The sequence below is a fragment of the Caretta caretta genome, chromosome 6, assembly GCF_965140235.1.
Source record: "Caretta caretta isolate rCarCar2 chromosome 6, rCarCar1.hap1, whole genome shotgun sequence".
Lineage (NCBI taxonomy): Eukaryota > Metazoa > Chordata > Testudines > Cheloniidae > Caretta > Caretta caretta.
Genome location: NC_134211.1, coordinates 58,807,287 through 58,820,523, shown reverse-complemented (window position 1 = coordinate 58,820,523; position 13,237 = coordinate 58,807,287). Strand labels below are relative to the sequence as shown.

The 13,237-nt window shown below is 43.5% G+C and overlaps 2 protein-coding genes across 2 annotated transcripts in view; one reads left to right on the top strand and one right to left on the bottom strand.

Annotated features, from left to right (window-relative positions):
• CSTPP1 (centriolar satellite-associated tubulin polyglutamylase complex regulator 1) overlaps window positions 1-4,891 on the bottom strand; it is a 145,180-nt gene extending 140,289 nt beyond the window's left edge. The window contains exon 1 of the mRNA XM_048852117.2: window positions 4,758-4,891. Coding sequence (XP_048708074.1) covers window positions 4,758-4,803 — 46 coding nt within the window. The 5' untranslated portion in view covers window positions 4,804-4,891. The remainder of the gene's footprint in view (window positions 1-4,757) is intronic.
• Window positions 4,892-5,121: 230 nt separating this feature from the next.
• Window positions 5,122-12,941, top strand: LOC142072533 (uncharacterized). The gene is made up of 3 exons (XM_075129619.1): window positions 5,122-5,191; window positions 11,210-11,813; window positions 12,378-12,941. The coding sequence occupies exons 2-3, from the start codon at window positions 11,231-11,233 to the stop codon at window positions 12,875-12,877; spliced, it is 1,083 nt and encodes a 360-aa protein (XP_074985720.1). The 5' UTR covers window positions 5,122-5,191; window positions 11,210-11,230; the 3' UTR covers window positions 12,878-12,941.
• The last annotated feature ends 296 nt before the right edge of the window (window positions 12,942-13,237 follow it).

The window sequence follows — 13,237 nt, the reverse complement described above, 5'->3', positions numbered from 1 at the left end:
CCCAAGATTTGTGAGAGTGTTGGGTCATCCTTCAGGATAGGTTGTAGATCCTTGATAATGCGTTGGAGGGGTTTTAGTTGGGGGCTGAAGGTGACGGCTAGTGGCGTTCTGTTATTTTCTTTGTTAGGCCTGTCCTGTAGTAGGTGACTTCTGGGAAGTCACCTTGATTATCATACACATTGTAAGGAGAGTGATCACTTTAGATAAGCTATTAGCAACAGGAGAGTGGGGTTTTTTGGCGGGGGGTCGGGGTGAGAGGGGGGAAGAAAACCTGGATTTGTGCTGGAAATGGCCCACCTTGATTATCATACACATTGTAAGGAGAGTGATCACTTTACATAAGCTATTACCAGCAGAAGAGTCGGGTGGGGGGAAAGAAAACCTTTTGAAGTGATAATCACCCATTTTTTTCATGGTTTGTGTGTATAAAAACGTGTTCTGTATTTTCCACAGTATGCATCCGATGAAGTGAGGTATAGCTCACAAAAGCTTAAGCTCAAATAAATTGGTTAGTCTCTAAGATGCCACAAGTACTCCTTTTCTTTTAAGAAATTCAATAAGCACCTGTACAATGCTGTGGTATTAAGGGCTAAATAGATCCTTGGTTGTATAAACAGGAGAGTGCTGAGTAGGGAGTGATTTTACCCCTTTATACGGCATCTGTGAGACCATAACTGGAATACTGTGTACAGTTCTGGTGTCAACATCTTAAAAAGGATGTTCAAAATTGGAGCGGGAGCAGAAGAGCCACAAAAATGATTTGAGGGCTACAAAAGAGGTCTTACAGTGCGAGACTTAAAGAGGTCAATCAAAAAGAAGATTGAGAGGTGACTTGATTACAGTGTATAAACACCTTCAAAGGAAGAAAATATCCAGTACTAAAGAACTAATTTAGTGGAGAAAAACTCAACAAGGACCAGTGACTGGACCCTGACACTTGACAAAAATTAACTTAGAAGTTAGGCACATATTTTTAACAATTGGAACAAACTACCAATGGAATTGGTAGATTCTCCATCTCTTGATGTCTTCTAATCAAGATTGGATGCCTTCTGGAAGATATGCTTTAGCCAAACACAAATTATTGGGCCCATTACATTTCTCCCAGTTGGGTCTGTAATAGCATGTGATATAAAGGAGGTCAGATTAAAGGATCTAATAGTCCCTTTTGTCTTTAAACTCTATGAGTCTATTAATTATAGATATTAAAAATCTAGAAAAGGGAGTAAATTGGCAAAATCTGGAGAAGATACAAAATTATTTAGGTTAATCAGCTGCAAAGAGGAGGAACAGTGAGGAACTTCAAAAGGACATAACCAAGCAAAGTGAAAGGGTAATACAAGCAACATACATTAGAGAGAAAAACTAGAGCTACCTTACAGGTTTCTAAATTAACTATAATTATTCAGGGAAAAGACCCGTGCATCGCTGTTGACAAAGACTGCTGCTCAACGCACAGTTGTGGTCAAAAAAAATCACAAAAAGTTAGGGTACAAAAGGAATGGTTTGGTGTTTACTATGGAAAATATTTTTATATAAAATCAACGGAGCAGCCTCATCTGGAATACTGTTTTCAGTACTGGTCAGCCTAGCTCAAAAACGTCACTGCCATATTAGAGGGAGTTGAGAGACTAACAAAGAGAATGATTAGGGACATGGAAAACATTTCATATGAAAAATGATTGAAAAGATTAGAACTGTTCACTTGAGAGAGAAAATAAATAAGAAAGGACAAGGTAAAGCATACAGAATAAATGAATAGTGTTTAGAACATACATCAGGAACTTCTATTCATCCTCTTGCATAATACAAAAAGCAAAGGGACAGTCAAACTAAAAGGTGGCACATTCAAATCTGATAAAGGAAATACTTTTTCACACAATATATAATTAGACTTTGAAACTCTCAGCCACACAAAATTGTTGAGGCCAAGAAATTTTCAGGATTCAATGAAGGACTGGTTAATTATATGGGTAACAAGAACATGAAGTAATGAAAGAAAATACTAAAAAAAAGTTTTGGAAGGGCTATAAAACTTCATATTTCAGGGGTTAAGTCCATCTCTTACTATTAGGGGTTAAAAAGAGATTCATCCAGGGGAAGAGGGATGTAGATTATCCCACATTTGCCTACACAGAGTTTCTTCTATCTTCCTCAAAGCATCTGGTACTGTCCACTGTTGCAAATATGATACTGTACTAGATGGACCAAGATTCTCCAATCCAATATGGCAATTGATGTGCTCCTACCTAGCCTGGGGTACTCACAAGATAGCATGATATAATTTTAAGTCCAAAAAACTTACCATCCTACTTTCCTCCCAGTTCAGTTCCAACACAATTTTAGCAGTTGCTACCTTGGGAACTGCTAGGGATAGAATCCAATCCATACTATACAAATGTTTGGCACGCTGGTGATTAGGGGGGCACAGACTACTAAATTCATGTCAGAACTGTTTTTGTGTTTGTTTTTAAATGTAAGATTGTGATGTTAAGGGCCAATACCTCGTGACTTGCCAAAGCAGGGAATATGATTATGGGTCCAGTGGTCAAAAAAAAAAAAAAAATCACTCGTATTCTTGCCGTTTTGTACAAAAGAAGCCTCTGTACTCTGGACAAACAAGCACAATAGCTACTTATACACAAGTTACCCCGACTTCAGAACAGCCCTAACCATCTGGGAGCAGCAAGCCAAGGAGTTCTGAATGTAAAAGCTGTAAGGGATTCAAACAGTCAACACTTTCCAACCTCCTTTTGTCTTTCTCATCCCAGCTTCTCTCTAATCATTAAGTGAAGTCATACATTGATTTTATTTTACCATAGTTATTTCCATTCAACACACTGATGCCAGAAACCTTTTCTCTTTAGTCCAATGAAACATTAAGCAGTACCACAGAGTATACTAGGCTCAATCTAGAGAGGACCAACACCCACAGCTGAGGAAAGAGAAAAAGCAGTTCCTTAGAGCGTTGCTGCAGGAGATTTGTAGTCTCTGTTATATTTGACAAGGGGAGAATCACAGAAGAATGTTATTGAGTTTCATTTCAGTGGTGGATGAAAGTTTCTTTCAAGCCATGTCTGCCAACTCCTGCAGCTCCCATTTCAATGTGGAGACACTTGAACCAACAATGAGCAAAGGAAGGGAATCTGTATGCAAGTAGATAAAGAAATACAATAGGCTGTATGGATTTTATGTTCCACCTTTTCATAATATGAAAGCAGAAAAAAATTTTGTTACTTACCATACAAAATAAATAACTGAATTTAGAGAAGAATTTAGACCACATTTTCCTTAACTGTGGCCTGCAGCAGCATCCTGCCAGTAACCCAAGGGCTACACCCAAGGGCAAAGAAATGTACATACTTTTAAAAATAAACAAGAAATGCCCAGAACCACAACATCGAGTTTCTTGACTCTTCCTTGACAGATCAATACAAACTGGTGTTTTTTTCTTTCCCAGCAATAAAACCTTCTGTTACTCAATCTTGTCACCCAGAAAGTGAGTATCCTACAGGGATAAAGAAATATTTGATCCTTGAGCACTCCTGGTTTCAAAGAACACTCAAGAAATGGGGACAGAGAGCCCATCTAGTTATCTAGAGTCCACTTCCATAGATAAATCAACAGTGTGCTTCAAATGCCCCCATACTTTCACACCAGTGGAGCTCTCTTCCCAAGATGGAGGCAGCAGGCACAAGGGAGCGAGTCAGAGACTCTAGCCTTGGAGGACAAGATGGACCTTTAGAAAAATGCCAGTTACATCTACACTCAGCTTGCACACACCACAGAGTCTCCTTTCACTGGTCATTTCTTACATCTATTTTTTTTAAATGATACTTTATGAAAAACCAACCAACAAACAAAAAACATGGTTAGCTGGAAATAAAGTTGTGACTATCAAACAAAATCTTGGGGGATTACTCATATGAGTAGCATCATTTACACATACCAAAACCACAAATATAATGTAAGAACAGCCATACTGAGTCAGACCAAAGGTCCATCTAGTTCAGTATCCTGTCTTCCGACAGTGACCAATCCCAGGTGCCCCAGAGGAAATGAACAGAACAGGTAATCACCAAGTGATCCATCCCGTCACCCATTCTCAGTTTATAGCAAACTGGATTATCACCTGCCCATCCCGGCTAATAGCCACTGATAGACCTATCCTCCATGAATTTATCTAGTTCTTTTTGAATCCTGTTATAGCCTTGGCCTTCACAACATCCTCTGGCAAGGAGTTGCACAGTCTGACTGTCTGTCTTGTGAAGAAATACTTCCTTTTGTTTGTTTTAAACCTGATGCCTATTAATTTCATTTGGTGACCATTAGTTCGTGTGTTATGAGAAGGTGTAAATAACACTTCCTTATTCACTTTCCAGGCTACAAAGCCTGGAAGTTAGGTTACTTTCCCAAACATCAAGTGATAAACAGCTGAGGTCACCTTAACTCGGCCCCTCCAACTAGGAAGCCACAAAACAAACCCCCCAGAACAAAGACTCCCTCTGCCCTGCCCGTTCCAGACACCCAGCGCCACCGCACCAGGCCCCCGGGAACCGAGCGCTGAAGGCAAGGCTGAGCCATGCCTGGCTAGAGCCCATCGCACGGGCACAGGGAGCCCTGCCCAGAGGCGCCGACGACGGGGTTCCCGGGGGCCTGTGCCCGGGAGGCCGGTTCCCCGCTCTGCCCTGCAAGCTCCCCTGACACACGGGGCAGAGGCTGTAGCGCTCAGAGCCTCCCTGCTCCGCTGCCCTTACCCAGGTACTCGGGCCCCGGCAGGGAAAGGCGTTCCGGGCTCAGCATCTTCCCAGCTCGCGGCCGCTCCTTCCCGGCCTCCGTCCGTCTCCAGGACGCCAGCCGCCGTCGCGGGGGACGGGAGGAGGGGACATGACGTGAAACTAGCCCCGGCTGGAAACAGAGCCGCACAACTCAGGTTCCGCAGGGAGGGAAAGACATCAGCGTCACACCAGGCAATCGCCCCCTCAGGGGGCCTCTCCTTGCCCCGCCCAGCGCTCTCTGCCAATCCCGGCAGCCCCGCTAGGGCGGGGCACACAGCCACAAAGGGGCTGGAGGAGCGAAGGGCGGGCTGCGCTCAGTGCCGGTTGATTGACAGGCACGAGATGTGCCCGACTGAAAGCTTCGAGCGGGGTGTCGCACGCGCGAGCCCAGTGCGGGAGACGCTGTAAGGCGGGTACAGACCTCAACGATTGTACAGCGCGCGCAGCTCTGGCCACCCCGGGGCAGCGGCAGCGGCAGCGGCGGCGGGAGCCGCCGCCAGGGCCCGAGCTAGGCGATGAGGGGAGGGAGGAGGCTGTGACTGAAGAGAATGGCACTGCGTGCCGGAGCTGGGAGGCCAATAACGGGGGCTTGATGAGGGGGTCTGTATCATCATGCCCCGTTCAGAGAGAGTAGAGCAGGAACTCTTGGTCACCCTTTCCTCATACAAGGGCAAGGAGACAGTCCCTGAGGTTGAAAGGCACATTTAAACGTAACAACATTTTTGTGGTACATTACCAGTTACCTTGTGGAACTCACTCCCTAGGACATCATTGAGGCCAGGAGCTCAGCCCAGTTTGAAAAAGGATCAGATATTTTGGATAATGAGTACATACAGAGTTGCATTAGTATGAATTAAAAGAAAACCAAAAAAAGCCAGAAATTTGGAAGGAATGCACACTCTTATGTGTAAGGACACAGGCCAGTTATCTAGCTGATGGGGGTTTGGAATATAATTTTTCCTTATGAGTAAGTTATTCCATAACTGTCCACTTTGAGGTTTCTTGCATCTTCCTCTGAACCATCTGGTACTGGCCACAATTGGAGATGGGATAGTGGGTGAAATGGACCCCTAGTCTGAGCAGATTTAGCAGTTCCTATGTTCTTAAAACTGGCAAAGATTTCGACTTTCAAGAGCAGCTAAAATGATCTACTAGAGCAAGTCAATTTAGCTACCACTGAAAAGCCAAATCTGAACGACTTGCTTCCCCTCAGCTGCCAATAAACTCAGCTAGGAGGAAACTTCCATGGGTTGTACACTGCTCCTTGGTTGGTTATTCTCTGTAAACCACAAGCTCTCTTCTGTCAACATCTGGAGCTCTCATTTATGAGAGGCCTTTTAAGTCCAGTTTTAAATGTTATGTTCTAATATTTCTCTAATTCTCTGGGATTCTTCTGTTGTTACTTTTTGGCCTCTGTGGATTCGATTTTTTTTTCTTTTTTTAACTAGCTAAGGGAATAAATCTTCCTTTTGGACACTAAGAACATTTGTGGTTGTAATAATGATATGTTACAGCACGAGTGGCGCCTGACTGTTAATGACTCAAAGAAAACTAAATAAAAACAAGATGTCATTTCTGGAGCCATTCACAGAGTTTCCCTTACGTACTATCACTTGTCCCTTGTCCTGCTGGAGCCTGGCTCGGGTGACCTACAGGACCAGCTGTAGGACTCACCTGTTCTCCCGGGCTTATCTGGTGAGGGGGGAGAGTTACTGAGATGGAGCTTGGTTTTTAGGGCTGTGGATGTTTGAAGCTGGTTTGGGGTTGCAATGTCTTTGGGACCTGTTTCTTTATTATGTGATTTTAACTTTATGATGAGTTTGGAGAACTCGGATGGGCTCAAATGGAAACAAAGGTCAATAAATAAACACAAAGATCCCTCTATATTAAGCAACTATTGGGACTATCACTTGTCACAGACATATTGAAGGAATTTGTAATGGACTCCAGTGGAGTAGCAGAAGATTAAACCATTCTGGAGAATAAACAGCCTTATAAAGAGAAATCTCTTGTGGTTCAATACTATTTTTTCTAGACACTCCACCATCAATTCTTGTTTTTCTTTGCTGTCACTGTATTTAAGGAATTAGGAGTTATAATTTCTGTTCATTAATAACTTTGCTACACTGAAGCTAGTCCCATGCAGAGATGAGATGACAGAAAACTTCAGTGATAAGAGGATTTTGGGAGTGTAGCTTGGTTTCTATTTACAGAGTCACAAACATTAAAGGTTGAAAAGACCTATTGGGTCACACAGTCCATCTCCCATGCAGGGTAGGTGTGACATCAGGGTCCATACACACCAAGGGGAGAATAGGGGTCTGAACCCCAAATGAATAAGCAGTTGAATCAAGATATGTCAAGTAATGGTCATTTGGAGATATGTATACAGACTGTGGTTGTGAATTTATGTATTTGTGTAGATATAAAGCTGTGCTCAATTTGTGCTGCAACATTCAGCTCCACCTCACACCAGGAAGGTGGTCAGCCAGGTGGGGAAGGGCTGCCTCCCCAAACCGACAAGACTAGCTCCAAGAATCTAACATTTTACAATGCAGGAAAAGACAAATGATGGACCTTTACAGTTAGTGGAAACACATTGAAACTGAAAAGAAAACCCCAGTCTTGGAAAACTAAGAAAGGGGGAAGTTTCCCCCACTCTGAATAACCATGAGTCATCCTGCCAGGAGAAAGAGGAAAAAAGAGCCAGAAAGCAGACAATTGGCTGAGTTTTATGTCTAAAACTGAAGGACAGTCTCAAAGGCAGTGAACACTGGATCCCATCTTAGGGCTGCAGGCACACTGGGAAACTGTTCAGAGGCAATAGTAACTGGTATTAGAAAAGGCAATTTGTCTAATACAAAAGTGTAGAGCCTGGAGTTGTGCCTTTCTGTTTATTTTCTATCTAACTTCTATGTGTCCATTTTCCTTGCTGTTTCACCTTTGAATCGGTGGTTTTTCTATTAAATAAACCCTTTGTTTATTTTTACCCCAAACAGGTCTCTGTTGTACAAACTGTGTGTCGCAAAGTGAACTGAAAACTGGTGAGCAGTGTTCACTTCTTCAGTGGTGACGATATAGAGGGGAAAAGTCCAAGTGGCTGGTAGTCAAGAACTCAGGGTAGACAGATTTGGGGCGAGTTGGGACTGGGAGGGATGTTGAAGTCACCCTGCAAGGAGTAATGAGGCTGGTGGAAGCCAGCTGTAGGCTGGCTACAGGTGACAAGGCTCTGAGCCATAGCAATATAGCAGTAAGGCACCCAAATTTATAAAGCAGGCAGTGAAAGAACCCTTCACTGGTGTGAGAGATCCCAAAAAAACACAGTAGGATTGTTTATGACTATATTTTTTAGTGTTTTGTTCAGACTAGTTTGAATCGTCCACTGTGGTAGGATTCCATCCCTTCATTTGGGAGACTTTTACATCACACATTAGCCACTGACATCTCCCAGGGAACCATTTCTGATATTCATCCTCGATTATTTCTTTCTTAATTTCATTCAGGTTCTCCTTCTGCTACTCTCCCCCTGCATCCTACCTCAATAATTCCTCTCTTCTCAATTTCTATACCCTTCAGGTATTTGTAGATTGATGTCTCCCCTGCAAGCCCATTTAATCATCTTTTAGACAAACATGAAAACAGCTCAGACTTAACACAGATGCCTGCAATATCCCCCTATAGACTTAAACTCAGTATACTGTTGTTTATCATTAGCTTTTGTTCATGATTCATTAGTCAAATGGACCATAATCCCAATTACAATATTTATAGCTAAAACAGTTTGAATTAATTTTGAGAGTAAGATTTATAAGATGCAGTATCAAATACTTCACTAAAATCCAAATGTATTTAATATCGCATCTACTGTTTTCTATTAATCCACTCATGTTTTAATCCTATTAGAAAAAGCAATCAAGTTTGTTAGGCAACATTTACTCTTTATAAATGCCCTATGCTGTTTATTGCTTGTGGTTCCATTAGCTGGTCACTGAATTTCTCCATCCCATATGTTCAACTATTTTACAAGGTATAGAAGTTAGATTTACAAGATCGTAACTGTCAGGATCACTCTTCTTCCCTTTTGTGAAAACCAGTACCACATTTACTTTTCTCCAATCTGCAAGTACCTCCCAAGCTCTTAATTACTTAAAGAAAAATCGTCAGTGGTACAGTAAACTTCTTAGCTAAAGTCATTATCCAAGTACCTAGAGTTATAAATGTTATAGATAATTTCCTTGATATCTTAGAATATGTATCCTCAATTTTATGTCAGTATTATAAATGTTTCTCAGCAAATTAATGATCAAACTTAGATCAGACTCCTTTGCTTTCATTCATTCAAACATATTTTGGGTGCACTGCTTAGTTTTCTCCTTACTGTTTCTCTCTTTGGCCTTTTGCTTGGTGTTATCAAAGCCAAAGAGAAACCTCTTTCCCTTCATTAAAGTTCTCTTAAACAGGAACTACTCATTCAGAAAAATAGGCTGTGTGTCTTATAAAAAATAATAAATAGAAACAGATATCAAGCAAAATTTCCAAGGGAAATATCTTGGTATAAACGGGCTCCATCATTGGAAATGTTTCATCTGGCTCCCTTATCTTCCAGTTAGATTAAAACATTCTAATTGCCTAGGACTTTGGCAACTATTTCTACAATAACTACATAAACCCTGACTATGCTAGAGGGAGCAATTTAACTGAACTCCAAGGTCTGTGGAATAGTCTTGAAGCAAGAAGAGCGATAGAAACCCCCTTGCTTAAGACATTTATAACTAAGTTGTATACTCTGGTTCTTTGTACAGTGTAGGCAGTCTCCAGTCCTGCTTTGGCTCTAACTTCTATTAAATTACTGTAAACTAGGTTCACAAGACACTTTGGGAACAAGTCTCTTGCTTCTAATCTGACCTTTAAGCTCTCACTCTGATGGGCATAGCTATGGCCTCACCTCCTACACCACTTAGTTTTTGTTTAAAAAAAATGAGGAGTACTTGTGGCACCTTAGAGACTAACAAATTTATTTGGGCATAAGCTTTCGTGGGCTAAAACCCACTTCATCAGATGCATGCAGTGGAAAATACAGTAGGAAGATATATATACACACAGAGAACATGAAAAAATGGGGGTTGCCATACCAACTCTAACGAGACCAATTAATTAAGGTGGGCATTATCAGCAGGAGAAAAAAAACTTTTGTAGTGATAATCAGGATGGCCCATTTCAAACAGTTAACAAGAAGGTGTGAGTAACGGTGTGTGGGGGGGAAATTAGCATGGGGAAATAGTTTTTACTTTGTGTAATGACCCATCCACTCCCAGTCTTTATTCAAGCCTAATTTAATGGTGTCCAGTTTGCAAATTAATTTCAACTCTGCAATTTCTCGTTGGAGTCTGTTTTGGAAGGTTTTTGTTGTTGAATAATTGCGACTTTTAGGTCTGTAATTGAGTGTCCAGGGAGGTTGAAGGGTTCTCCGACTGGTTTTTGAATGTTACAATTCTTGATGTCTGATTTGTGTCCATTTATTCTTTTGCGTAGAGATTGTCTGGTTTGTACATGGCAGAGGGGCATTGCTGGCACATGATGACATATATCACATTGGTAGATGCGCAGGTGAACGAGCCTCTGATAGTGTGGCTGATGTGGTTAGGTCCTATGATGCTGATCCTTGAATAGATATGTGGACAGAGTTGGCAATGGGCTTTGTAGCAAGGATAGGTTCCTGGGTTAATGTTTTTGTTATGTGGTGTGTGGTTGCTGGTGAATATTTGCTTCAGGTTGTGGGGGCTGTCTGTAAGCAAGGACTGGCCTGTCTCCCAGCATCTGTGAGAGTGAGGGATCGTCCTTCAGGATAGGTTGTAGATCCTTGATGATGCGCTGGAGAGGTTTAAGTTGGGGGCTGAAGGTGACAGCTAGTGGCGTTCTGTTACTTTCTTCGTTGGGCCTGTCCTGGAGTAGGTGACTTCTGGGTATTCTTCTGGCTCTGTCAATCTATTTCTTCACTTCAGTAGGTGGGTATTGTAGTTTTAAGAATGCTTGATAGAGATCTTGTAGGTGTTTGTCTCTGTCTGAGGGATTGGAGCAAATGCGGTTGTATCTTAGCCCTGGTCTACACTAGGAGTTGAGGTCGAATTTAGCAGCATTAAATCGATTTAACCCTGCACCCATCCACATGACGAAGCCCTTTTTTTCGACTTAAAGGGCTCTTAAAATCTGTTTCCTTACTCCACCCCCAACAAGGGGATTAGCGCTGAAATCGGCCTTGCTGGGTTGAATTTGGGGTACTGTGGACGCAATTAGACGGTATTGGCCTCCGGGAGCTATCCCACAGTGCTCCATTGTGACCGCTCTGGACAGCACTCTCAACTCAGATGCACTGGCCAGGTAGACAGGAAAAGGCCCGCAAACTTTTGAATTTCAATTTCCTGTTTGGCCAGTGTGGCAAGCTGCAGGTGACCATGCAGAGCTCATCAGCAGCGGTGACCATGATGGAGTCCCAGAATCGCAAAAGAGCTCCAGCATGGACTGAACGGGAGGTACGGGATCTGATCGCTGTATGGGGAGAGGAATCCGTCCTATCAGAACTACGTTCCAGTTTTCAAAATGCCAAAACATTTGTCAAAATCTCCCAGGGCATAAAGGACAGAGGCCATAACAGGGACCCAAAGCAGTGCTGTGTGAAACTTAAGGAGCTGAGGCAAGCCTACCAGAAAACCAGAGAGGCGAACGGCCGCTCCGGGTCCGAGCCCCAAACATGCCGCTTCTATGATGAGCTGCATGCCATTTTAGGGGGTTCAGCCACCACTACCCCAGTTGTGTTGTTTGACTCCTTCAATGGAGATGGAGGCAACACAGAAGCAGGTTTTGGGGACGAGGAAGATGATGGTGAGGAGGAGGTTGTAGATAGCTCACAGCAAGCAAGCGGAGAAACCGATTTTCCCAACAGCCAGGAACTGTTTCTCAAGCTGGACCTGGAGGCAGTACGCCCCGAACCCACCCAAGGCTGCCTCCCGGACCCGCCAGGTGGAGAAGGGACCTCTGGTGAGTGTACCCTTTAAAATACTATACATGGTTTAAAAGCAAGCATATTTAATGATTAATTTGCCCGGCTGGATATACTTCCAAAGCTTTTGCAAAAGGTTTCTGGAGAGGGCAGCCTTATTCTATCCACCATGGTAGGACACTTTACCACTCCAGGCCAGTAGCACGTACTCAGGAATCATTGTAGAACAAAGCATTGCAGTGTATGTTTACTGGCGTTCAAACAAGATCTGTTCTTTATCTCTCTGTGTTATCCTCAGGAGAGTGATATCATTCATGGTCACCTGGTTGAAATAGGGTGCTTTTCTTAAGGAAACATTCAGAGGTGCCCGTTCCTGCTGGACTGTTTGCCTGTGGCTGAACAGAAACGTTCCCCGCTGTTAGCCACCGGGAGGGGGGAGGGGCTAGCCACGTGCTGGTGGGAGGCAAAATGCAACCTTGGAATGAAAGCACATGTGCTATGTATGTAATGTTAACAGCAAGGTTTACCGTGAAAGAGTGTACCCATTGTTCTATAAAATGTTTCTTTTTAAATACCACTGTCCCTTTTTTTCTCTCCACCAGCTGCGTGTGTTTCAAGGATCACAGGATCTTCTCCTTCCCAGAGGCTAGCGAAGATTAGAAGGCGAAAAAAACGCACTCGCGATGAAATGTTCTCTGAGCTCATGCTGTCCTCCCACACTGACAGAGCACAGATGAATGCATGGAGGCAGACAATGTCAAAGTGCAGGAAAGCACAAAATGACCGGGAGGAGAGGTGGTGGGCTGAAGAGCGTAAGTGGCGGGCTGAAGAGAGGGCTGAAGCAGAAAGGTGGCAGGATTCAATGCTGAGGCTGCTGGAGGATCAAACTAATATGCTCCAGCGTATGGTTGAGCTGCAGGAAAGGCAGCAGGAGCACAGACTGCTGCTACAGCCCTTGTGTAACCAACTGCCCTCCTCCCCAAGTTCCATAGCCTCCTCACCCAGACACCCAAGAACGCGGTGGGGGGGCCTCTGGCCACCCAGCCACTCCACCCAAGAGGATTGCCCAAGCAACAGAAGGCTGGCATTCAATAACTTTTAAAGTTTTAAACTTTTAAAGTGCTGTGTGGCCTTGTCCTTCCCTCCTCCACCTTCCCGGGCTACCTTGGCAGTTATCCCCCTATTTGTGTGATGAATGAATAAAGAATGCATGAATGTGAAGCAACAATGACTTTATTGCCTCTGCAAGCGGTGATCGAAGGGAGGAGGGGAGGGTGGTTAGCTTACAGGGAAGTAGAGTGAACCAAGGAGCGGGGGGAGCGGGGTTTCATCAAGGAGAGACAAACAGAACTTTCACACCGTAGCCTGGCCAGTCATGAAACTGGTTTTCAAAGCTTCTCTGCTAGGCACCGTGCCCTCCTGTGCTCTTCTAACCACCCTGGTGTCTGGCTGTGCGTAACCA

Bases quoted from the DNA above. Each gene is read 5' to 3' on its own strand.
- LOC142072533 (XM_075129619.1), top strand. From the start codon at position 11,231: ATGCAGAGCTCATCAGCAGCGGTGACCATGATGGAGTCCCAGAATCGC. The intron at 11,814-12,377 runs GTGAGTGTACCC...TCTCTCCACCAG, and splicing joins AGGTGGAGAAGGGACCTCTG to CTGCGTGTGTTTCAAGGATC.